The sequence below is a fragment of the Herpailurus yagouaroundi genome, unplaced genomic scaffold (assembly GCF_014898765.1).
Source record: "Herpailurus yagouaroundi ecotype Mexico unplaced genomic scaffold, PumYag 140, whole genome shotgun sequence".
Taxonomy (NCBI): Eukaryota; Metazoa; Chordata; class Mammalia; order Carnivora; family Felidae; genus Herpailurus; species Herpailurus yagouaroundi.
This window is the reverse complement of record NW_024412395.1, coordinates 19,077,181-19,100,868: the sequence shown is the minus strand read 5'-3', so window position 1 is coordinate 19,100,868 and position 23,688 is coordinate 19,077,181. Positions and strand designations below refer to the sequence as shown.

At 34.7% G+C, this 23,688-nt stretch overlaps 1 protein-coding gene across 4 annotated transcripts in view; it reads left to right on the top strand.

Moving 5' to 3' along the window:
• Positions 1–23,688, top strand: part of ZRANB3 (zinc finger RANBP2-type containing 3) — a 320,697-nt gene that overhangs the window by 20,283 nt on the left and 276,726 nt on the right. For 3 of the 4 annotated variants that reach the window (XM_040474925.1, XM_040474922.1, XM_040474923.1), the window contains one exon: positions 1,702–1,869. The exons of the other annotated variant lie outside the window; for it this stretch is intronic. In XM_040474925.1, coding sequence (XP_040330859.1) covers positions 1,706–1,869 — 164 coding nt within the window. In that variant the 5' untranslated portion in view covers positions 1,702–1,705. The remainder of the gene's footprint in view (positions 1–1,701; positions 1,870–23,688) is intronic. 4 annotated transcript variants of the gene reach the window in all.

The following is a 23,688-nucleotide window of genomic DNA, read 5'->3' as shown; positions in this document are numbered from 1 at the left end:
ACTTGGTTGGCTCTTTTACCCCCTTCACACTATAGACTAAGCTCATCCTAGGAGAGTCCTTACCTGGTCAGCCTACCTAAAGCGGTCATTACTCTCTTAAGTTCCTTCATATTATTTGTACTTATTTATTTGTAATTATTTATTTATTTTTAGTCTCCCCCTCAAAAATGTAAGCTTTGTGAGAGTGGTCTTTGCTTCTCTGGATTCTGGCAGGTTATAACTATTTGTTATTAGTAAATATTTGTTGAATTCTTGAGATTCTTAAACATTGGATACAGAGGTTGATGACTTCTTTTGGGTGGGGTGTAAAGTTTTATAAATCTGCAAGTAATTGAGAGAAAAGCAAATTTACTTTGAAGATGGAGTGACATTCTGTATAAACATAACAATTGGGACGCCTGGGTGGCTCAGTCAGTTAGGCGTCCGACTGTGGCTCGGGTCATGATCTCACGGTCTGTGAGTTCGAGCCCTGTGTTGAGCTGTGTGTTGACAGCTCGGAGCCTGGAGCCTGCTTTGGATTCTTCGTCTCCTTCTCTCTCTGCCCCTCCTCCGCTCACGTTCTCTCTCTGTCTCCCAAAAATAAATAAAAAATGTTAAAAAAACTTATTTTAAAAATACAAAATATATAACCATGTAAGCAATCTAAATACAAAATATTATTAGAGAAGTTTTCTAGTTTAGTGACTTAGTAAGACTTTTTCTTGCATAGATCTGAGAATTTACAGATATATGAAATTTTTATATAAAAAAATTAAAATGACATTTGTGGAAACCCAGTGGTGAGGAAAGTGCCAATCAGGCAGTGATTCATTCTGTGGATTCATTTGATTTAAAAGAATTCATTTTAATATTTAAAAACGAATCTCATTTAATAATGTTGAGTTAATATAATTATAAATTTGGAGTTGATGTCATTGTATTTTATAATTTTTAAAATGCAGTTTTACCCATTCTTAGAAAATTTGGTGTGATATGAAAATGTATATCTATAAAAGGATTAATTTTAAAAGACTTCCACTTTCTATAGGAAATCATTTCTTATTTTAAAAATTATTTAGTTTTTAGGTGCCAGAGGGGTCATCATTAAGCACAGTTCATGAGTTCCAGTCCCTTATAGGGTGAGCTCAAGCCCCACTTGGGATGAGCTCTGGGCCCTGCTTGGGGTGAACTCGAGCCCTGCTTTGGGTAAAACACGAGCCCGCTTTGGGTGAACCCCGCTTCTCTCTCTCTCTCGCTGTCTCTCTCTCTCTCTCTCTCTCTCTCTCTCTCTGGCCTCTGCTCACTTGTGCCCTCTCTCTCTCTCTCTCTCTCTCTCTCTCTCTCAAAAAAAAAAAAATTATTTAGTTTTTAAAAATCCGGTTGATTTATAACTTTTCAGTAAAACATTTATTGCTTAACACAGGGTTATGGTTATATTATGGTTCAGTTTGAAATACAAATGAAATAAAGGATGCTGGTTCCTAGATTGTGCATTGAGTAATTGCTTTTAGACTCAGTGCTTTGAATTGTCTTAAGAGCTCATTTTGTGAAAGTTATTTAACCAATTTATGTAGATAGTATATCAAGGCTACTGATATAAGTCCTTTAATATTATTATTTATGTTTAATTCTCTAATACACGTAGTAATAACCATTTTCCCCATCTCTCCTCTTTGGTGATTTCTTTTTCTTTTCTTTTTTTTTTTTTTTTTTTTTTTTTAGGAGCATGATGCCTAGAGTTCGTAAGATAAAAAAGTCTCTTCCACCTCAGAATTCTTGCTTGACAAATGAATCTTATAAACAGTTGGATTTTTTGCCTGACAAACTAAGAGCAAAGCTGCTTCCTTTCCAGAAAGATGGCATTGCTTTTGCCCTCAGAAGAGATGGCAGGTAAAGTACTTTTTTCAAGACATACTAAAAATGTTAAGTTCTGGCAAGTATATATATATATATAAAAGCAAAGGTCTGTGCAAACCATTTTTTTTCTATATAACTAGTATTCCCATTTATTTTTTTTTATTATATCTTAAAATAATAATTTTAGGATATATTGTATTTTGCCTTCATTCTTTTTTTTTTTAACTTGTTTTATATTTTATTTTTTTAAATTTACATCCAAATTAGTTAGCATATCGTGCAACAATGATTTCAGGAGTAGATTCCTTAGTGCCCCTTACCCATTTAGCCCATCCCCCCTCCCACAACCCCTCCAGTAACCCTCTGTTTGTTCTCCATATTTAGGAGTCTCTTATGTTTTGTCCCCCTCCCTGTTTTTATATTATTTTTGTTTCCCTTCCTTTATGTTCATCTGTTTTGTCTCTTAAAGCACTCATGTGAATGAAGTTATATGATTTTTGTCTTTTCGCTGACTGACTAATTTCAGTTAGCATAATACCCTCCAGTTCCATCCACGTAGTTGTGAATGGCAAGATTTCATTCTTTTTGATTGCCAAGTAATACCCCATTGTATATATATGCCACATCTTCTTTATCCATTCATCCCATTGATGGACATTTGGGTTCTTTCCATACTTTGGCTACTGTTGATAGTGCTGCTATAAACATGGGGGTGCATGTGTCCCTTCGAAACAGCACACCTGTATCCCTTGGATAAATGCTTAGTAGTGCAATTGCTGGGTTGTAAGGTAATTCTATTTTTAGTTTTTTGAGGAACCTCCATACTGTTTTCCAGAGTGGCTGCACCAGCTTGCATTCCCATGCCTTCATTCTTGAGTGATACTTCGATTGACAATATAGCTCTACTATTTTTTTTTCTTCCAGCTCTACTATTTTTTAAAGTTTATTTATTTATTTTGAGAGAGAGAGAGAGAGAGCATGTGTGCATGCACAGATGAGGAGCAGAAAGAGGGAGAGAGAGAATCCCAAGCAGGCACTGCACTGTCAGTGCAGAGCCCACTGTGGGGCTTGATCTCACCAACCCTGAGATCATGATCTGAGCTAAAATCAAAAGTCGGACGCTTGACTGACTAAGCCACCCAGGCTTCCCTACAGCTCTACTTTAATAGCCATTTTTTTCTTAGCACTTTGAAGGTTGTATTCTATTGACTTATGTCTTTCATAGTTACCATTAAAAAGTGTGCTCTTGAGTCTGAAAAATTTACAGGTGACTTATTGATTACAAGGAGAAAAACTACAAAAAGGTCCTTTAGTATAGCCTATAGTGGTGTAGCTACAGACATAATGTGCTGCACAGGAATTATACAGCATTCCTAACTGGTGTTCTTCCTGCAAATTACCTGTCCTTTAATCATGAGGAAACAGTGTAACCTGTTCAGAATGTGGGATTTTTGTTGGAAAATTGACCTGAACTCTTCAAGTGATACAATGGCATGAAACAACCAAGGGAAGTGATGAGCATGTCCTAAGTTGAGAGAGACCTAAGAGTTAAAATATCTGAAAGTAATACATAAATCTTTAAAAAAAAATTTTTTTTTTAACATTTATTCATTTTTGAGAGAGAGAGCATGAGCAGGGAAGAGGCAGAGAAAGAGGGAGACACAGAATCTGAAGCAGACTCCACACTCTGAGCTGTCAGCACAGAGCCCGATGCGGGGTTCGAACCCATGAACTGTGAGATCATGACCTGAGCTGAGGTCAGACGCTTAACTGACTGAGCCACCCAGGTGCCCCAGCAATATATAAATCTTGATTAGATCCTGGATAAGTAAAAAGAAAAGTTTTAGAGCACATATTTAAGATAAATAGGAAAATTTCATCTGTACTATATTGAGTGATGAATAATGTCAATTATCGTGGATGAGGTAATGATGTTGTAGTTGAAAGAATGTTCTTGTTCTTGGAAAATGCATGATAAAGAATTTGGGATGTAGAATCCTGAGAACAGCCTACTTTCTACATTTTCCCAAACAGAAAGGACATATATATGTTTACAGAGACTTTGAGTCAGCCAAAATGTTAACACTGAATCTGGTGAGTGGTACAAGAGTGTTCACTGTAGTATTCTTTTTGGCTTTTCTGTCAGTTTGAAAATTAAAAAAAAAAGAAAAGAAAAAAAAGAATCAGTCTAATTTTCATTCCTTTGTAGGTCAACTATCTTTTCTGATTAGATCCGATCTATCTGTATCTGTTATTAGGATTCTCTCTTGGTCTTCAGAGTTCTGCAGTTTCATTATAATTTATTCATTCTGGTTTTCTTTTTATATATTCTCCCTGAGATTATTGTGCATTTTTAATCTGGGATTTGTGTCATGTTGATTCTGGAAAATTCTCAGCTGTTACTTCTTTAAATATTGATTCTCACCCATTCTGTTTATTTTCTTTTTCTGCAATGTTTATTAGACTTAACCTTTTCCTCTTCCATTAATGTCTCATATTTTTTGTATCTATCTGTGCGACATGATGGCTACTTTTAAAGATCTTTTTATTAATAAGAGATCATGATTCAGTTTTTCTAGTCTGTTTAACTTACCTACTCAGTTGTTATTTTTAATTTTAATTTTTTATTTTTATCTTATTTTTCATTATTTAAATTTTAGTTATTTAACATACAGTGCAATATTAGTTTCAGGATAGAATTCAGTGATTCATCACTTACATATAACATCCAGTACTCCTCACAAGTGTCTTGTTTAATACCCATCACTCATGTAGCCCATGGCCGGCCGCCCTCCCTCCATCAACCTTCTGTTTATTCTCTATTGTTAAGAATCTCTTGGGGCATCTGGGTGGCTTAGTCAGTTAAGCATCTGACTTCAGCTCAGGTCATGATCTCACAGTTCGTGAGTTCGAGCCTCTTGTTGGGCTCTGTGCTGACAGCTCAGAGCCTGGAGCCTGCTTCGGATTCTGTGTCTCCCTCTCTCTCTCTCTGCCCCTCCCCGCCTCATGCTCTGTCTGTCTCTCTCAAAAATAAATAAATATTAAAAAAAATTTTTTTTAAGAATCTCTTATGGTTTGTTCCCCTGTCTCCTCTTTCCCCTTTCCCATTTATCCATCTGTTTCTTAAATTCCACATATGAGTGAAATCATATCGTATTTGTCTTTCTCTGACTCATTTCGCTTAGCTTGATATGTCCTAGCTCCATCCATGTCATTGCAAATGGCAAGATTTAATTCTTTTTGATGACTAAGTAATATTCCTGTGTGTGTGTGTGTGTGTGTGTGTGTGTGTGTATGCAAACACACACACACACACACACACATATATACACGCCACATTTTTTTTGTCCATTGATTAGTTGATGGACATTTGGGCTCTCTCCATAGTTTGTATATTGTTGATAATGCTACTATAAACATTGGGGTGCATGTACCCCTATGAGACTGTAGTTTTGTATTCTTTGTGTAAATACCTAATAATGTAATTGCTGGATCATAGCATAGTTCTATTTTTAGTTTTCTGAGGAACCTCCAAACTGTTCTCCAGAGTGACTGTGCCAGTTTGCATTCCCATGAACAGTACCAGAGGGTTCCCTTTTCTCCACATCCTTGCCAATGCCTGTTCTCTCTTGTGTTGTTAATTTTAGCCATTCTGACAGGTGTGAGGTTGTGTCTCATCGTGGTTTGATTTGTATTTCCCTGATGATGAGTGATGATGTTGAGCATTTTTTCATGTGTCTGTTAGCCATCTGGATGTCTTTGGAAAAGTGTCTATTCATGTCTTCTGCCCATTTCTTACTTGGGTTATTTGTTTTTTGGGTGTTGAGGTTGATAAGTTTCAAAGTCTATATTTTGGATACTAACCCTTTATCAGACGTCATTTGCAATATCTTCTCCCATTCTGTAGCCTGCCTGTTAGTTTTGTTCATTGTTTCCTTCACTGTGCAGAAGCTTTTTATTTTGATGAAGTCCCAATAGTTCATGTTTGCTTCTGTTTCCCTTGCCTTTGGTGACGTGTCTAGCCAGAAGTTGCTCTTTCCGAGGTCAAAGAGGTTGTTGTCTGTGTTCTCCTCTATCTCCTATTCAGTTTTTAACTTTTTTTAATGTTTATCTATTTTTGAGAGAGAGAGAGAGAGAGAGAGAGAGAGAGAGAGAGAGAATATTAGATAGAGAGGGAGACACAGGATCCAAAGCAGGCTCCAGGCTCTGAGCTGTCAGCACAGAGCCCAACGTGGAGCTCGAACTCATGAGACGTGAGATTATGACCTGAGCTGAAGTCAGATGCTTAACCCATGGAGCCACCCATCACCTTTTCAGTTTTTAATGAATTTTTTGACATGATGTAGAAAATACATGGGGCAAAGTATACAGATTATAAGTATACAACTTGAAGAATTTTCACAGTATTGCCATCAGAAAGATAAAAAATAGCACATTACCTGTATCCCAGAAACCTTTTCTCTTGCCCCTTCCCAATCACTATTGCCTCCCTCCTCTCCAAAGTTAACCAACCATTTATCCTGACTACTCAAACCACAGATTACATTAATATGTTCGACTGTATCATTGTAATCATCTGTATATACTCTTTTATATCTGACTTCTTTCACTCAACATCATTGTGATAATGTTCCTTATTGTTGCATATGGTTGTAGTTGGTTCATTCTCATTGCCATATGTAAATAAACCATAATTCATTTATTCATTCACTGTTGATGAATATTTGAGTTGTTACTAGTTTGAGGCTCTTACAAATAATAATGCTATGAACATTCGTATAGAAATCTCTTGGTAAATACATACATACACACACATTTCTGTCATGTGTATACCAAGAAGTATAATTGTTGGGTTATAACATTTGTGTATATTACAAGTAAAAAACTGTCCATATCAGTTTGCCAGGGATATCATAATGAAATACCACAACTGGGCGACTTAAACAACAGAAATTTATTGTCTCACATTTCTGGAATCTAGAGTCCAAAATCAAGGTGTTAAAAGAGTTGATTCCATTTTAGGGTTCTGAGGGAAAGATGGCTGTCTTCTTTTCATGTCATCCTCTCCCTATTTGTATCTATTCCCTTTCTTTTTTTTTTTTTAAACTGTTTTTTTTTAATGTTTATTTATTATTGAGAGACAGAGAGTGCATGAGCAGGGGAGAGGCAGAGAGAGGAGGAGTCACAGAACCGAAGCAGGCTACAGGCTCTGAGCTATCAGCACAGAGCCCAACGTGGGGCTCAAACTCACAAACCACGAGATCATGACCTGAGCTGAAGTCGAACGCTCAACCTACAGAGCCACCCAGGTGCCCCTCTTCCCTTTCTTTAAGGACACAAGTCATATTGGATTAAGGCCCATGCTAATGATCTAATTTTAACTAATTACATCTGCACTGACTCTATTTCCAAATCAGGTCACATATTGAGGCACTGGATGTTAGAACTTTAACATGCGTATTTTGTGGGGGGCATAATTCAATCCATATCTCAGCCAAACATTTTTCAAAGTGTACCAACGTTTACTTATTAGTGTGTAAGAGTCCCAGTTGTATTACATCCTCACCAACGGTTCTTACTGCGTGTCTTTAATTGCACCTTAGGTATCCTGGCAAGTGCATAGTGATATCCGTTTAGGTTTTCATTTATACTTTTCTGATAACAAATGAAATTTAACACTTTTTCATATGCTTATTAGCCATTTGGTTGTCCTTTTATTAAGTGCCTGTTCATGTGTTACCTATTTTTCTTCTGGGCTGTTTGCCTATTTCTTAGCATTTTCTATGAGTCTTTTGTCAGATATATATGTTGCAAATAAATGTTCTCAGGCTACGTTTTGCCTTTTCTCTTTCTTACTGATATCTTTTTTTTGTTGTTGTTAAATATGAAATTTATTGTCAAATTGGTTTCCATACAACACCCAGTGCTCATCCCAAAAGGTGCCCTCCTCAATACCCATCACCCACCCTCCTCTCCCTCCCACCCCCCCCATCAACCCTCTCTTACTGCTATCTTTTAATAACCACAAGTTCTCAATTTTAATGTCATCTTAAATACTCATTATCTGTATTGTATTTTACACCTGACACTTTTTGCATCTTGTTTTGCAAACCTTTGTCTGCTACAAGGTTGTGAAGTTAATTTTCTGTCTTCTAAAAAGTTCATTGTTTTATTTTTTACATTCAGTTCTCCATTACACTTAGAGTTGATTTTTGTATGTGGTATCAGGTAGGGATCTGAGTTGATTATTTATTTATTATTTAATTTTGTATTTAAATGTCTGATTGATCCATTACAATTTATTGGAAAGACTTAAGTTTCTCCTGCTATATTAGACTTTTGTCATAAATTACATAACTTTATGTGGATCTTTCTAGATAAGTGCTGTCTAATTGGACTTTCTCCCATTATGCAAGTGTTCATATGTGTGCTATTTAATTCAGTAGTTATTAGCCACATGTGATTACTGAGCTCTTGAAATATGGCTAGTGTAACTAAGGACGGAATTTTATATTTTAACTAATTTTAATTAATTTAAATTTAAACAGCCATATATCTGGTGGCTACTGGATAGGACAATACAGGTATAGATTCTTTATTTATTTGATTGCCAATCTTAATTATTGTAACTTAATAATAGACATCTGATCTAAGGTAGTATAAGTCTTACAGCTTTATTATTTTTTCCAAGTTGCCGCAGCTGTTGTTGATTCTTTGTATTGCCTTTGAGTTGTTGAAATCAGGGACATCTGGGTGTCTCAGTTGGTTAAGTGTCAGACTCTTGGTTTCTGGCTCAGGTTATGATCTCATGGTTTATGAAATCAAGCCCTATGTCAGGGCTCTCAGCACAGAGCCTGCTTGGGATTTTCTTGCTCTCCCTCTCTCTCTCTCTTTGCCCCTACCCTCCCATGCTCACATGCTCTCTCTCAAAATAAATAAATAAACTTTAAAAAAATCATTTATCACTTTTCACCAAAAAATGTTGGGGTTGTAAATGGAGTTGATATCTTTATAGGATGGGGTATTTTAATCCATTATTATGCATTATTCTTGTTTATTTAATTGCCCTTCATTTATTTTCATCTCAATTATTGTTTCCCTTATTTAATTTTTTTCAATAAGATTTTATATTTTTAATATATAATTCTTTCTCATGTATCATTACATTTATTCCTAGATATGTAGTATTTTTAATGTTGCTATCAAATGTTATTTCCCCCCTCTGGTTGCTTTGAAGATTTTCTCTTTGGTCACTCAAAAGTTTTGCTATGTGTGATATGTCTAAGTTTCCATTTAAACTTCTTCATTTTTGGGTTGATGTCATTTATTTGCACTAGGAATATTCTCAGTCTCTTCAAATCTCTTTAAATTTTATTTTTGCCCCATTCTTTGGTCTCCAGTTATACTTATATTAGACCTTTTCTCTGTGTCCTATATAGTGCTTATCTTTTGTATTTACTTATTTTTTAAAAATTTCTGTGCTTTACTTGGATATTTGTTGTTTACCCATACTGTTGTTTACTAATCCCATCTCTTGCTATTAAATTAATTTATTGGATTTTCTAAAAGAAAAGACCATCGCTCAAAATACTTGAAACCAAAACTCATTCAATATGGCTGAAACAAAAAAGTTGAATTTACTACTTGGTAAGCAAGGGAGACCTGTGCTCCTTAAAGATGGCAAACAAAGTAAAGAGTTGATAATGAATCAGACTTTGGGGAAGTTTGGAGTCTTTAAAAAGCAGGAGTGTTTAAGTGTTTGTTCAATAGCAGAATATACTTTAAACTTTAGCTGACAAATGTCAAAGAACATTCAGTCCTTTCCTATCTTGAAATTGGAGAATAGGAACATTTTGTTTTCTGTTCTTGAGGTCAGATAGTGTATTTTTAAGCTCTAGAATATCCAGTTCCTATCTGCTGGTTATGTTGATAGTATCTTGTTTCTTCCCATGTTTTAATTCCATCGCTTCTTTCTGTAGATATTGAGAACATACTTATTTTACATATCTGATATCCTTTGGAGGCTAATTTTGCTTTTGTTCTTGTTATTCATGACTGTCTATTTCCCAGTGTATTTAATTTTTAAATTTTTTGTTTTTATAATTAGATAATTGTAATCTCTGTGAATCTTGAGAGACCTAAATAATGGATAAAGATTTTTAGGGAGGATTTACAAAATTAAGTTCTTGGTTTAGGGTTTCCACATTTCAGAGGCAGTATAAATTCAAAACCTCAATGTCATCTTCACGTAGGCTTATGATTATGAATTTGTGGTTAATTATTGTCTCGTGCCAAACATTAAGTTTCTTTATTGGCTTTAGAAAATTGAGATGTAATTAAATTTAATAAAATGCACAGGTTTTAGGTGTACATTTGAGTGGATTCTGATAGATGTCTACCCCTGTGTTTTTGAATACCTCTGTCAAGATATAGAACACTTCTATCACCCAGAATAGGCCTCTTTATTTTCTTTACCAACCTCATCCTCATGAATTAGGCAATCAGTTATCTAACTTTTGTTACCAGAATATTTTTTTATGGTTACTTGATGCTCTGTTTTTTTAACTTTTTATTTTGAAATAATTTCAATTTGGAGAAAAAAGTATAGAAATAACTTTTATATACCTTTTACCTAGACTCACTAATTTCTAACATTTTACCAATTTTCCTTTACTATTTCATTCTTTCTCTTCTTTCTACACATACGCACATACACACAAGCCCACACACACATACACATGCATAGCATGTGCGCACACATTCGTATTTATTTTTTTCAAAGCCATTTGAGATTAGGTTGCATACGTCTTGCTCCTTTAACCTATGGTATTTGAGAATAAATAAATATTTTGGTGTTCCCAGGTGGCTTAGTTGGTTAAGCGTCTGACTTGATTTCAGCTCAGGTCATCATCTCATGGATTGTGAGTTCAAGCCCTGTGTTGGGCTCTGTGCTGACAGTGCAGAGCCTGCTTGGGATTCTCCTTCTCTGCCTCTCTCTCTGCCCCACCCCTGCTCACACTCTGTATCTCAAAATAAATAAATAAACTTAAAAAAAAAAAAAAAAGAATAGGGTGGCTCAGTTGGTTAAGTGTCTGATTTTAGCTCAGGTCATGATCTCACAGTTCATGAGTTCAAGCCCCACATTGGGCCCTGTGCTGACAGCTTGCAGCCTTCAGCCTGCCTCAAATTCTGTGTCTCCCTCTTCTGTGCCCCTCCTGTGCTCGTGCTCTCTCTCAAGAATAAATAAACATTTAAAAAAAATAATAAAAATTTTTAAAAAAGAATAATTTGTATTTTAAGAACAAAAATATTCTCTAATATAGCCACTGTATAGTCATCGAATTCAAGGTATATAATCTTTAATCTCCATATATGTTGTCAATTATCAGTCCTTTATAACAATTTTTTTTCTTTTGGTACAAGATCTAGTCTTGGATCACTTATTGCATTTTGTGATATCTCTTTTCTTTCCTCTAATGTAGAACAGTTTCCCAGATTTTCATGAAGCTCGCTTTTTTTTTTTTAAGAATATAGGCCAGCTTATTTTATAGAGTATATCTCAATTTTTAAAACATTTTATCATGATAGGATTTGGACTGTGTAGCCCATTCTGGATTAGTACATAAGGGAGATACAAGTCCTGTCCTTCTCAGGTTATTGCTTTTGAAGGCATGCACTATCTGTCAGCGTCTCCCTGGCAGTATTAATTTTGACTGCTACTCAGTGTTGTAACTACAATAGTCTATCACTCTCTACCATCTAGTTACTATTTTTCCCTCTCAAAATTGTTGTCTATTTAACAAACAACTAACGTGAGATGTTCAGACCATGTAAATATGCTTCTCTTACCCAATTTTCTCTCTTGGATTTAGCTTCATTACATATTCTTGCTCCAAATAATTTTTGCCCTGATAGTTGTGAAATGGTGATGTATTAATTAGGATTCTACTGTAAGGAAGAGCCCTCCTTTCTGTTTCAACAATCTCTCTCTCCTTCTCTTTCTATCTCTGCCTATCCATCCATCTACTCTTTCATCCATTCTCAGGATGGACTCATGGATTCCTGTAGTATTCAGTGGGTTATAATCCCTTAATGTACTTTAGCTTACTTTTGTCTGTTTTGGAACTTGTTACACATAGAATCATGCAGGTTATATGGGCCTCTGTCTGACTTCTCTTGCTCAACATGTTTCTTAGATTCATATATATTGTTTTGATCTCTGAATATTAGACAGCTATTTTGTTTGTTCACTTACTGATGGACATTTGGGTTTGTTCCAGTTTGGGAGTCTTTACGAAGAAGATGGTATTAACATTCATGGACAAGTCCTTTTGTGGACATATTTTTAATTTTCTTTCTATTTTTTAGGGTAGGTGTCTGTTTTACTTTGTCAAAAAAACTCACCTTTTATCCATTTCATTAGCAATATAAGAATTCTAGGTGCTCCATGTCTTTGCATTTGGTGTTGTCAGTCTTTTTCAGTTTAGCCATTCAAAATGAGTGAATGAATCTTCAGGTGGTAGCTCATTGTTTTTTAATTTGTATTTTCCAGATGACTAATAATGTTGGCATAGTTCAACATATATTAATGTTTTGCATATATTTTAGTTACTGTTTGTCTTTTTATTACTGATTTGAAGGAGTTCTTTTATTCTGCATAGTGGACCTTTACCAGATAGATGTATTGTAATATTTGCTCCCAGTCTATGGTTTGCTTTTTAATTTTCTTTATAGTATTCTTTATGAACAAAAATGTTTAATTTTAATAGTATCTAATTTATCAAGTTTTTCTTATACAGTTAGTGCTTTTTATATTGTCACAAATAAGTCTTTTCCTACCCTAGGATCACAAATATGGTTCTTATGTTTTGAATTGGAAGCTTTCTTGTTTTAGCTTTTATGTTTTGATATGACTCCTCTTGCTTAATTTTTGTCTGTGGAGTGAAATAATAGTTCTAGGTTCAGTTTTCTTTCATATTTATATTCAGTTATTTTGGTACCATTTTTAGAAAAGACCCTTTTCTCCCATATATTACCTTGATGCCCTTGTGAAAAGGCACCTTACCACATATATGTATAAATCTATCCTCAGGGTTTTTTTGTTGTTGTTGTTTTTTGCCATGTGTGTGTGTGGTTTTTTTTTTAAATTGTCACTTCTTTTCCATTTTTACTTCAGCTGTAGCTTTCTTTGGCTCAGGTTTTGTTTAGGAGACTCATTTCCACTGTGTACTTTGTATAGATCTAAGGCACTATTACCATTGCTGTGCTTAGCTGTTAAGTTTTAAGATTCCCTGTTGGTGAACTGGTGCAGCCACTATGGAAACCAGTGTGGAGGTTCCTCAAAAAATTAAAAATAGACCTACCCTATGACCCAGCAGTAGCACTGCTAGGAATTTACCCAAGGGATACAGGAGTACTGATGCATAGGGGCACTTGTACCCCAATATTTATAGCAGCACTCTCAACAATAGCCAAATTGTGGAAAGAGCCTAAATGTCCATCAACTGATGAATGGATAAAGAAATTGTTGTTTATATACACAATGGAGTACTACGTGGCAATGAGAAAGAATGAAATATGGCCCTTTGTAGCAACATGGATGGAACTGGAGAGTGTGATGCTAAGTGAAATAAGCCATACAGAGAAAGACAGATACCATATGTTTTCACTTTTATGTGGATCCTGATAAACTTAACAGAAACCCATGGGGGAGGGGAAGGAAAAAAAAAGAAAAAAAGAGGTGAGAGTGGGAGAGAGAGCCAAAGCATAAGAGACTCTTAAAAACTGAGAACAAACTGAGGGTTGATGGGGGGTGGGAGGGAAGTTAGGGTAGGTGATGGGCATTGAAGAGGGCATCTTTTGGGATGAGCACTCGGTGTTGTATGGAAACTAATTTGACAATAAATTTCATATAAAAAAAAAAAAGATTCCCTGGTGGTGTTTTCAGACACCTTCCTTGTTCCCTGTAGCTTTACCACTAACCTATCACTCTGGTTTTGGTTTTCTTTTTTATTTCTGACCATTATAGATTTTTTTAACTTTTCTTCAGGTAAGCTCTGCGTTTTGAAAGACAGTAATTTATCTAATTTAGCATTTCTAGGTGTTTGCAAAGGGAAGGATCTGAGACTTTCTAAACCACCATAGCACTGGGAACAGAAATCTTACTGTTAAGTCTTCATTCATTAGAGATTATACTCGTTATCATTGGAAAAGTACCCTTGGGGCGCCTGGGTGGCGCAGTCGGTTAAGTGTCCGACTTCAGCCAGGTCACGATCTTGCGGTCCGTGAGTTCGAGCCCCGCGTCAGGCTCTGGGCTGATGGCTCAGAGCCTAGAGCCTGTTTCCGATTCTGTGTCTCCCTCTCTCTCTGCCCCTCCCCCATTCATACTCTGTCTCTCTCTGTCCCCAAAATAAATAAACGTTGAAAAAAAATTAAAAAAAAAAAAAAAAGAAAAGTACCCTTATTATAAAATTACTTAGTTCTTTCCTGTTGTATTCTGAATTTAATTTTGTGAAATTCATTTCCCACGATTTTTCTGACCTTATTTTCCTTGCATACCTTTAACCATCTTTCTGTTTTTCAACATTTTTGAGACACTTCTTTCAGATGAGTTTTTATGTTCCAGGATTTCACTTAGTGATTCAGTTTGTCTTTTCTTTTAAATAGTATTAAGTTCACTTTTGTTCTTTGACATTAGAGCTGTATTTGGTCTTAATTCTATCATCATAGCATTTGTTACTATTTCTGTTCCTAAAAATGTTACTATATAATCACTATATGATCTACTAAATATATTACTATAGTAGCATCAAAGTTTTCTTCATGTTTAGTATGCACTTTTAGTAATTTGGAAGTTTGGAGCGTGAATCCATTGATAATCTTTATAACTACAGCTTTGCATAATATAGTTGATTCTCTATTTTATTAGCTGGTATTTTCTTATTTCCAATTGTGTATAGTGACATTTTGGTGTTTTACCTTTCTTCCTAGCACATCATATTAATTGGTTAAATCATGTTTCTTGTTATTCACCTTTGTATTTTTAAAAGTACTTACAATTTTTTCCTATAAATACTTACATATTTTTGTCAACTTTAAATGATCTTTGCCTTTTTCTTTTTCTTCTGTTTAGTTCTTGTTAGGTATGTAATTTCTGTGTTGTCATTGTCTGTAACTGTTAAATTCTTTTTTGTACCCAGATTATTTAAACAGCTAAGTGGTTCAATTGCTTCCCTCCAGTCCTTTTTGTTTCTGCAGTGTTCTTTGGTTGGGATAATCTTCTCAAAGTTCTTTTAGCAGGGCTAATACGAAGTCAATTACCCAGGTTCTTGCATTTAAAAAATGTCTTTTCACCGCGTTTCTACCAAATGACAAATTGAGTAAGAAATTTCTCAGTCTCAGTTTCATTGCTGGCTTATGTAGTTATTGCTGTACTATTTGTTGTAGTCAAGTCTGAGAGCTGCCTGGTTTTTTTCTTCTTACAGATGGTTGATTTTTTTTGTTTTTCTTACTACTTATTTTGGCAGTCTAGTACTAGGGTGTATCTTGGTGTTGACACTTATATTTGTGCTATATTATTTTATCCGTATTTTATATATATTTTTTAATTTCTGGAAACTTCTCTTGAATTATATTGAAAACTGTTTTTCAGTTCTTTTATTTTTCTTGTTTGAAGAAGATTTTCTTCTTTGAAGACACCAGGTATGCATGCCCATGTTGATTTGTCTTTACCTGTCATCCCTGTCATTTGTATTTTTGTCCTTTTCTTTTTTAATTTATTTTTTCTCTAAAATCCCTTTGCTTTCTTTATTCCCTTTGAAAATGTCCTTTCATTCTTGTCTTATGTGTACTTTCATATGTATTTGTATACATATTTATTTATTTATTTAGCAGTACCTATTCTCTCTCCCGTTTCCATTTCAGTGGTGTTTATTTTTATTTTACTTCTCTTTCAGGTCACATTTAAGTTCTTCATATTTCTTGCCACAGCTTCCCCAAATCCTGTACCTCTGCTTTGTGTTTCTTGTATTTTATATTTTTATTTTTAATTTTGTACTGTTTATTTATTTTTGAGAGAGAGAGAGAGAGAGAGAGAGAGAGAGAGAGAGACAGAGTGCAAGCTGGGGAGGGGCAGAGAGACAGGGAGACACAGAATCCGAAGCAGGCTCCAGGCTCTGAGCTGTCAGCACGGAGCCTGATGTGGGGCTCAAATTCACGAACCCTGAGATCATGACCTGAGCTGAAGTCGGACGCTTAACTGACTGAGCCACCCAGGTGACCCTGTGTTTCTTGTGTTTTAAAGTGCTTGCTTCTTTAAGTTTAAATTTGTGGCAAAATGTTTGACTATGATTTTCATCTGCTTCATAGGTACTTTTTTCTTATGTGTTTTTCCATTTGATTTTCCTTTTTTCCCCATTTTACATTCATAGAATTGAATTTTTTTCTTTCTTTTTCTTTTTTTTTTTTTTTTAGTTATTGCTCTTTATTCATTGAGGAACATTTTTTTCCTGACGCTATTTGCAAAAGATCACTTGAGAGAGGGCTAGAATAATGTTTTAGACTAACACAACTATTCTCTTTATGACACTATTTTTGTATGTATTTATTTCTTTTATTATATTTCCTGAGCTAAAAGAAATCAACACAGCAGAGTAGCTAATGGTGCAAAGTCTGTCACTCCTGCCCTTACACTGCTTTCCCCTATCTGGGATTTTTCACTGAAGGCCTTGCCTTCTCTGCTTCTCCTTATAGCCAGGCTGGACCCAGGGATACTCTGGTCACCAGTCTATTTATCCTCTCGTCCTGATACAAAGAATGGATTCTTGATTGTAATACAAGTATCCCCCTCACTTTGGAAGTATGCCTTGCTTTTTTGTTTTGTTTCCCTGAGATGTGTGGCCACGTGTTCTTTCTAGATAGACCACTTCAGTTGTTATTGTTGTTGTTTCATATTTTTGGTAACCCATTCTCTTTTTTGTCTAGTTTTCAAACATGATAAGTAACCATGCATTAAATTTTTGAATCTATGCTCCATGAAGTGGAGTATTGGATCCTTTACTTAGGTATTTATTAAATGATTATTTAAATACATGTATTTATGTCTTGTTATGTGTACCTGTGGATTTACATAGTTAGAAATAATGGACATACATAATAATATATGAAATTTTCAGTATATAGTTGAACTAGAAGAAGGTTTGCTGTATGGCATTTGCTTATTCACATCTGATAAGATGGAAGAAGCCTGTTATTGAATGAATTATTAGGCTTGTCACTGTTACCTTTATCATTAGTTAATACTCTTTGTATGGGTAGTATTCTGAAATAAACTGTATTTCATTTCTTCTGAAAATCCTGGCAGAACAATTTGTTTTAATTATCTGACTGCATGGAGGAAGAGAAGACTTTGTGGTATTTAAAGCTTTTGGAAAAAAGTATAAGAGATGATTTTGTAGTAATTTGTATTCTTTAAAGGTATCACTTGATGACAGCCTAATTGCTTCCATTGTTTTCTTTTCTCTCCTAAAATTGAATAGTTTTCTGTTCTATTACCCATTTAGATATACTGCTTTTGTAGTATTACAGTCCTTCTTGTTTGGCTGAATGTAGATTGAATTTTTGCATCAGTGAACTAATATATTGAAACACCTGATGGTTTTGCCATGAGAAATTTCTTTGTTAAACTATTTTAATATTAGGATGTAAATCACCATGCTTATCATCCCAACTTAAGATGAGGTTAATTAGGTGAAAGTATGAATGAACCTTGAAGTATGGATGTAAAAAAACCAGAAGAAATAAGTTACACAATATTACTTAATAATTTTATACAGTCTGAGTAATCTGATTTATGAAACACAAAATCTTGCTATTCTAAGTAGTATTAATGAAAAAACATTTTTTTACATGTTTTATTTTATTTTTTGAGAGACAGAGCATGAGCCAGGAAGGGGCAGAGAGACAGGGAGACACAAATTCCAAAGCAGGTACCAAGCTCTGAGCTGTCAGCACAGAGCCTGATGCAGGGCTCAAACCCATGAATGACAGATTATGACCTGAGCCAAAGTCAGATGCTCAACAGGCTGAGCCACCCAGGCGCCCGTAAGTAGTATTAATTTGAGTTTTAGAATAACGTCATTGTTTTGCCCCCTCCCCAGGCAGCTAGGAGCCTATGGTGTCTAGAGAGAGACTTGGCTGTGTCGAAAAGAGTTGTTGATGCATACATACATCAACAAATACACATTTTGCACAAGCTAGAAGAAAAGCAAAAATAATAATTTAATAATAAATTAAAATAAAAAGCTTCTGCACAGCCAAAGATACTGTCAACAAAATGAAAAAGCAGCCTATTGAATGGGAGAAAATATTTGCAAACCATATATCCATTATATCTATTAAGGGTTTAATATCCAAAATGTGTAACTCCATAGCAAAATACCTCAAGTAATGCAATTTAAAAATGAGCAAAGGACCTGAATAGACATTTTTCCAAAGAAGACATATAAATAGTCTACAGGTACATGAAAAGGTGTCCAACATTACTAATCATCAGGGAGTTGCAAATTAAAATCATAATGAGATACTAGCTCATACCTTTTAGAAAGGCTATTATCAAAAAGACAAGAGATAACAAATTCTGGTGAGGATGTGTAGAAATGGGAACCCTTATGCACTGTTGGTGGGAATGTAAATTGGTAAAGCCATTACGGAAAACAGTATAGAGTTTTCTCAGCAAATAAAAAGTAGATGTACCATGTGGTCCAACAACCCTATTTCTGGGTATATATCTGAAGGAAATAAAATCAGTATCTTGAAGAGAGATCCGTAACACCATGTTCATTTTAGTGTTAGTCACAGTAGCCAAGACATAGAAACAACCTAAGTGTTCATTTATGGGTGAATGAGTAAAGAAAATGTGGTATGTGCATATATGTGTGTATGTTTGTCTATATAAATATATGTTTTTTTTTAAACAGTGGAATATTATTCAGCCATAAAAAGAAGGAAATTCTATCCTTTGTGACAACATGGATGAACCTTGTCAGCATTATGCTAAATGATGTGTCAGAGAAAGACTAATGCTGTATGATCTCACTCCTACATGGAGTGTAAAACCACTGAATTCATAGAAACGAAGAGTAGATTAGTGGTTGCCAGGGGCTGGAGTATGGGGGAATTTGGGACATGGTGGTTAAAGGGTACAAATTTTCAGTTGTAAGTAAATAAGTTATGAAAATCTAATGTATAGTGTGATGACTATAGTATACTTGACTATATACTTTTTATTTGAAGGTTACTAAGAGAGTAGATCTTAATTGTTCTCACTGCAACAAAAATTGATAAGTATATATGCTGATGGATATGTTAGCTAACTTTATTGTGGAGTCATTTCAAAACATACACATAAATCATCACATTGTACACATTAAACTTAAGCAACATTATAAGCTGATTCTTTCTCAATAAAGCTGGAAAAAATAGGTATACATTTTAATAGATGAGCTTAACTGCTGCTCTCATTTTAGGTAAACCCACTTACCTAATAAAAAATCAAACTTTTTTATTTGAAAGTCTCCTTTCGTTTGAGGAATAAAGTTGTGTGCTTTGGTCAGCATATATACTAATTCCTGATGGAGATATATTTAAAAGCAAAACTGTAGTACCGCTACTCACCCACCAGAATGGCGTGATTAAAAAAAAAAAAAATCAGAGATGTGAAACATCTGTAATTATCTTATACTATTGTTAGAAAAGAAAATGGGCATAGCTACTTTGGAAAACTATTTGGCATTACCTTCTATAGATACGCATATGCATATTCTGAGACCTAGTAATCCTATCCCTAGGATAGGGATATATGTTCATATATATATGTTCACTATAGGAATGCTCTTGATAGCATTATCCGTAATAGCTAACACTCAATTGTCCCTCAACAGCAGAATGGGAAGTAATTGTAGTATATTCATACAATGGAAAACTTAAAACAATGAGAAGGAACAAATTATGGCTACTATAACAACTAGATGAGTCTTACAGACATGGTGTTGAGTGAAAGAAGCTACACATAAAAGAGTACGTACATTAACTGTATATGTCCATTTATATAGATTATGTATGTAAGATACTAATTTTTTTATAACTTATGTAAAATAAATATAACGTACTAATTTATGGTATTAGAACTCAGGCAATCGTCACCCTTAAATGGGAGAGCATTGTGAAAGGAAGAGGGCCAATCACAAGGGGGGTGGGCCTTCTGGGGGTGTTGATAGTATTCTGTTCCTTGCTCTTGGTGCTGTTATATGGGTATCTTCATTTTATGAAAATTCATCAAGCTCTTAAGATTTGTGTAATTTTTTATATTATTATTTTTTAATTTTTTTTAATGTTTATGCACTTTTGAGAGAGAGAGAAACAGAGTGCAAGCAAGGGAGGGACAGAGAGGGGGAGACACAATCTGAAGCAGGCTCAAGGCTCTGAGCTGTCAGTGCAGAGCCTGACACAGGGCTCGAAGTCACAAGCTATGAGATCATGACCTGACCCGAAGTCGGATGCTTAATTGACTGAGCCACCTAGGCATGCCTATATTTTTTACACTTTAATAACAAATTTACCAAAAATATTAAATGCACTTTGCTTTTAAATACATATATACATATATATATACACACATATATGTACATATGTATTTTAAGCCTAGAGCACTACAGAAATATTTGTGTTTCTCTACTTTATCAAAACGTATGCAAAAAAAATTTTTTTTTGGACATGGACATTCATAGTAGCTTGATTGATAATAGGCAAAAACTGGAAAAATTCAATGTCCACTAACTGTTGAATTGATAAATTATGACACACTACTGTTCAGTAAAAGATAATCAACTATGAATACATGCATCAACATGGAAAAATACAAAAATAATTAAACTTGAGTGAAGGAAGCCAGCTCTCCCCTCCCATAAAGAGTATGTACCATATGATTCCATTTGTATAAAACTCTGGAAAATGCAAATTAATCTCTAGAGACAATCAGATAGGTTAATGATTTGTAGTCTAGTTCAAAACTTTTTGTAAGTGCTCTGAGCACTAAGACAAATGTATTCTCTAATTGTTGGATATATATCATGTATTTATATTGTATAAAATTTGTTAATTTTGTTATTTTCTTGAATTTTATGCTCTCTTAATCCACCACTTAGAGGCATTTGTTAAAATGCTCTTCTGTGTTTGCCAGTTTAACTCTTGTACTTCTGTTGCTTTTTGCTTTCCATATTCTGAGGTTATGTTATTCATTGTAAGCAACTTTATAATTGCTGCATCTTCTTAGAGAATATTTCCTGTTACTTTTTCATTATGATACCTAGTAATGTTTTCTGACTGAAAGTCTGTTTTAATATTGATATAGTAACACCAGCATTCTTTCTGTTAGTAATTTCCAGCCATATCTTTTCTTTTACTTTCAACTTCTTTATATTCCTAAATTGTAAGGATTCTTAATAATATTTGTTAATATTTCTTAACAAATTCTTAATAATACACACACATATGGTTTTTATATATGTAACCTAAACTTGTTAATATTCTGTTTTCTGGAGGCACCTGGGTGGCTCAGTCAGTTGAATATCCAACTCTAGCTCAGGTCCTGATCTCAGAGTTTGTGAGTTCAAGCCCCACATTGGGCTTGCTGCTGTTGGCCTGTCAGCACAGAGCCCACTTTGGATCCTCTGTCCCCTTCTCTCTCTGCAAGTCCCTGGATGGCTAAGTTAGGTGAGTGTCCAACTCTTGATTTTGGTTCAGATCATGATCTCATGGTTTGTGAGTTTGAGCCCTGTGTTGAGCTTCTCACTAGCAGGGCCAGGCCTGCTTGGGATTCTCTCTCTTTGTTTCCCTCTTTCTCTGCCCCTCTCCTGCTCTCTCTCTCTCCCTCTCTCTTTCTCTCTCTCTCTCTCAAAATAAATAAATAAACTTAAGAAAAATCCTGTTTTCTTATACTACCTTATCAGTCAGTTTTGATAAGGAATAGAATTACATTCAGATGGTTCAATTTACGATGTTTTTAATGAGAGACTATTAGGAGGTATGGGTGGGTGAGAAGAGCCAGCATTTAGTTTGAGCACTAAGAAACCAGCAGTAAATAGTAGTCATCATCGTCCATTTTGGGTGATTTTCATGTTACGTGTACCTAGCTATCCACCCATTTCTCTCTCATTTGTACTGAAGTAGTTGACCCTTGTTACATTCATTTCAGGTGTACAGCATAGTGATTTGACAGCTGTTATCATCTGTCACCATACAACCCTATTACAATACCACTGACTATATTCCCTATGCTGTACCTTTCATCCCCCTCAGTTATTCAGTCCATTACTGGCAGCCTACATCTCCCATTCCACTTCACCCATTTTGCCCCCACCCCCTTCCCTTTTGCCACCTATTGGTTTGTTCTCTGTATTTGTGGATATATTTCTTCTTGTCTGCTTGTTCTTTTGTCTTTTAGATTCCACATATAAGTGAAGTCATATGATACTTGTCTTTTTCTGACTTAATTTATTTGGCATAATATGCTCTAGGTCCATCCATGTTTCACAAATGGCAAGGTCTCATTCTCTTTCATGGCTGAGTAATGTTCCATTGTATATATATGCCACATCTTCTTTATCCATTCATCTTTCAATGGACGCTTTTAGGTTACTTCCATATCTTGGTTATTATAAATAATGTTGCAGTAAAAGTAGTTCTCTTTATATGTAGACACATGTATGTATGTTATGTATATGTATGTGTGTACACACACACACTTCACAAGTAAAATTAAAATTAAGACTAAATTTAAAATCACTTAAAACACTGATGGGTTATAAACAAATATGATGGTATAAGAGTTTAAAATAATAAAGGAAATTTAAATCATTAGAAACGTGGAAAGCTGAATACTTGTTGGATTTACAGGTTATTCCTCAACAGAGTTTTGCAATACAATTACCCAAAGTTTTATACTAGAAAGAAATTTTTTTTTTAAGTGCAGTACTGGCCTTTGTTTTATCTAAAAGAATTTATATCATGGAAATTGTTAAGTGTATTCAAAACTAGAAGAGTATATGGAGAAGTCATGTAGTTATTACCCAACTTTAATAATTGTGAGTATTTCGAGTCATTTTTTGTTCTATTCTGTATTTCCTCCATACAAACATACTTTTCTTTAGCTGGCATGTTTTAAAGTAAATTAAAGAAATTATATCTTAACCATAAGCACTTTAGCATTAATCTCAAAAAACAGGGATTTAAAAAATAATTACAATGTAATTATCACAGCTAATAAATTCAACGTAATTAATTCATTACATATATTATGTGGTCCATATTAAAATTTCCCCACTTATCTCAAAGTGTCTTTGTACTGTTGGTTTTCTTCATATCAGATCAAAACAAAGTCCACACATTGCATTTGGTTAGCTCTTTAACTTACATATCAACAATTTTTTAGGAATATTATATTTTTGCTTACATATTTGCCTTATTTTGGTTTACCTGGGTGGCACATTCTATTAAGTGTCCGACTTTTGATTTTGGCTCAGGTCAGGATCTCACAGTTGTGAGATCAAGCTCTGCATCAGACTTCTCTCTGAGCGTGGAACCTGCTTAAGATTCTCTCTCTCCCTCTGCCACTCTTCACTGCTCACATGCTCGCTCTCTTTCTCTCAGAATAAAACAAAACAAATTGGCCTTATTTTAAAAATTTTCCTTGTTTCAACTGCATTTTTTTTTTTAAATTTTTTTCAACGTTTATTTATTTTTGGGACAGAGAGAGACAGAGCATGAACGGGGGAGGGGCAGAGAGAGAGGGAGACA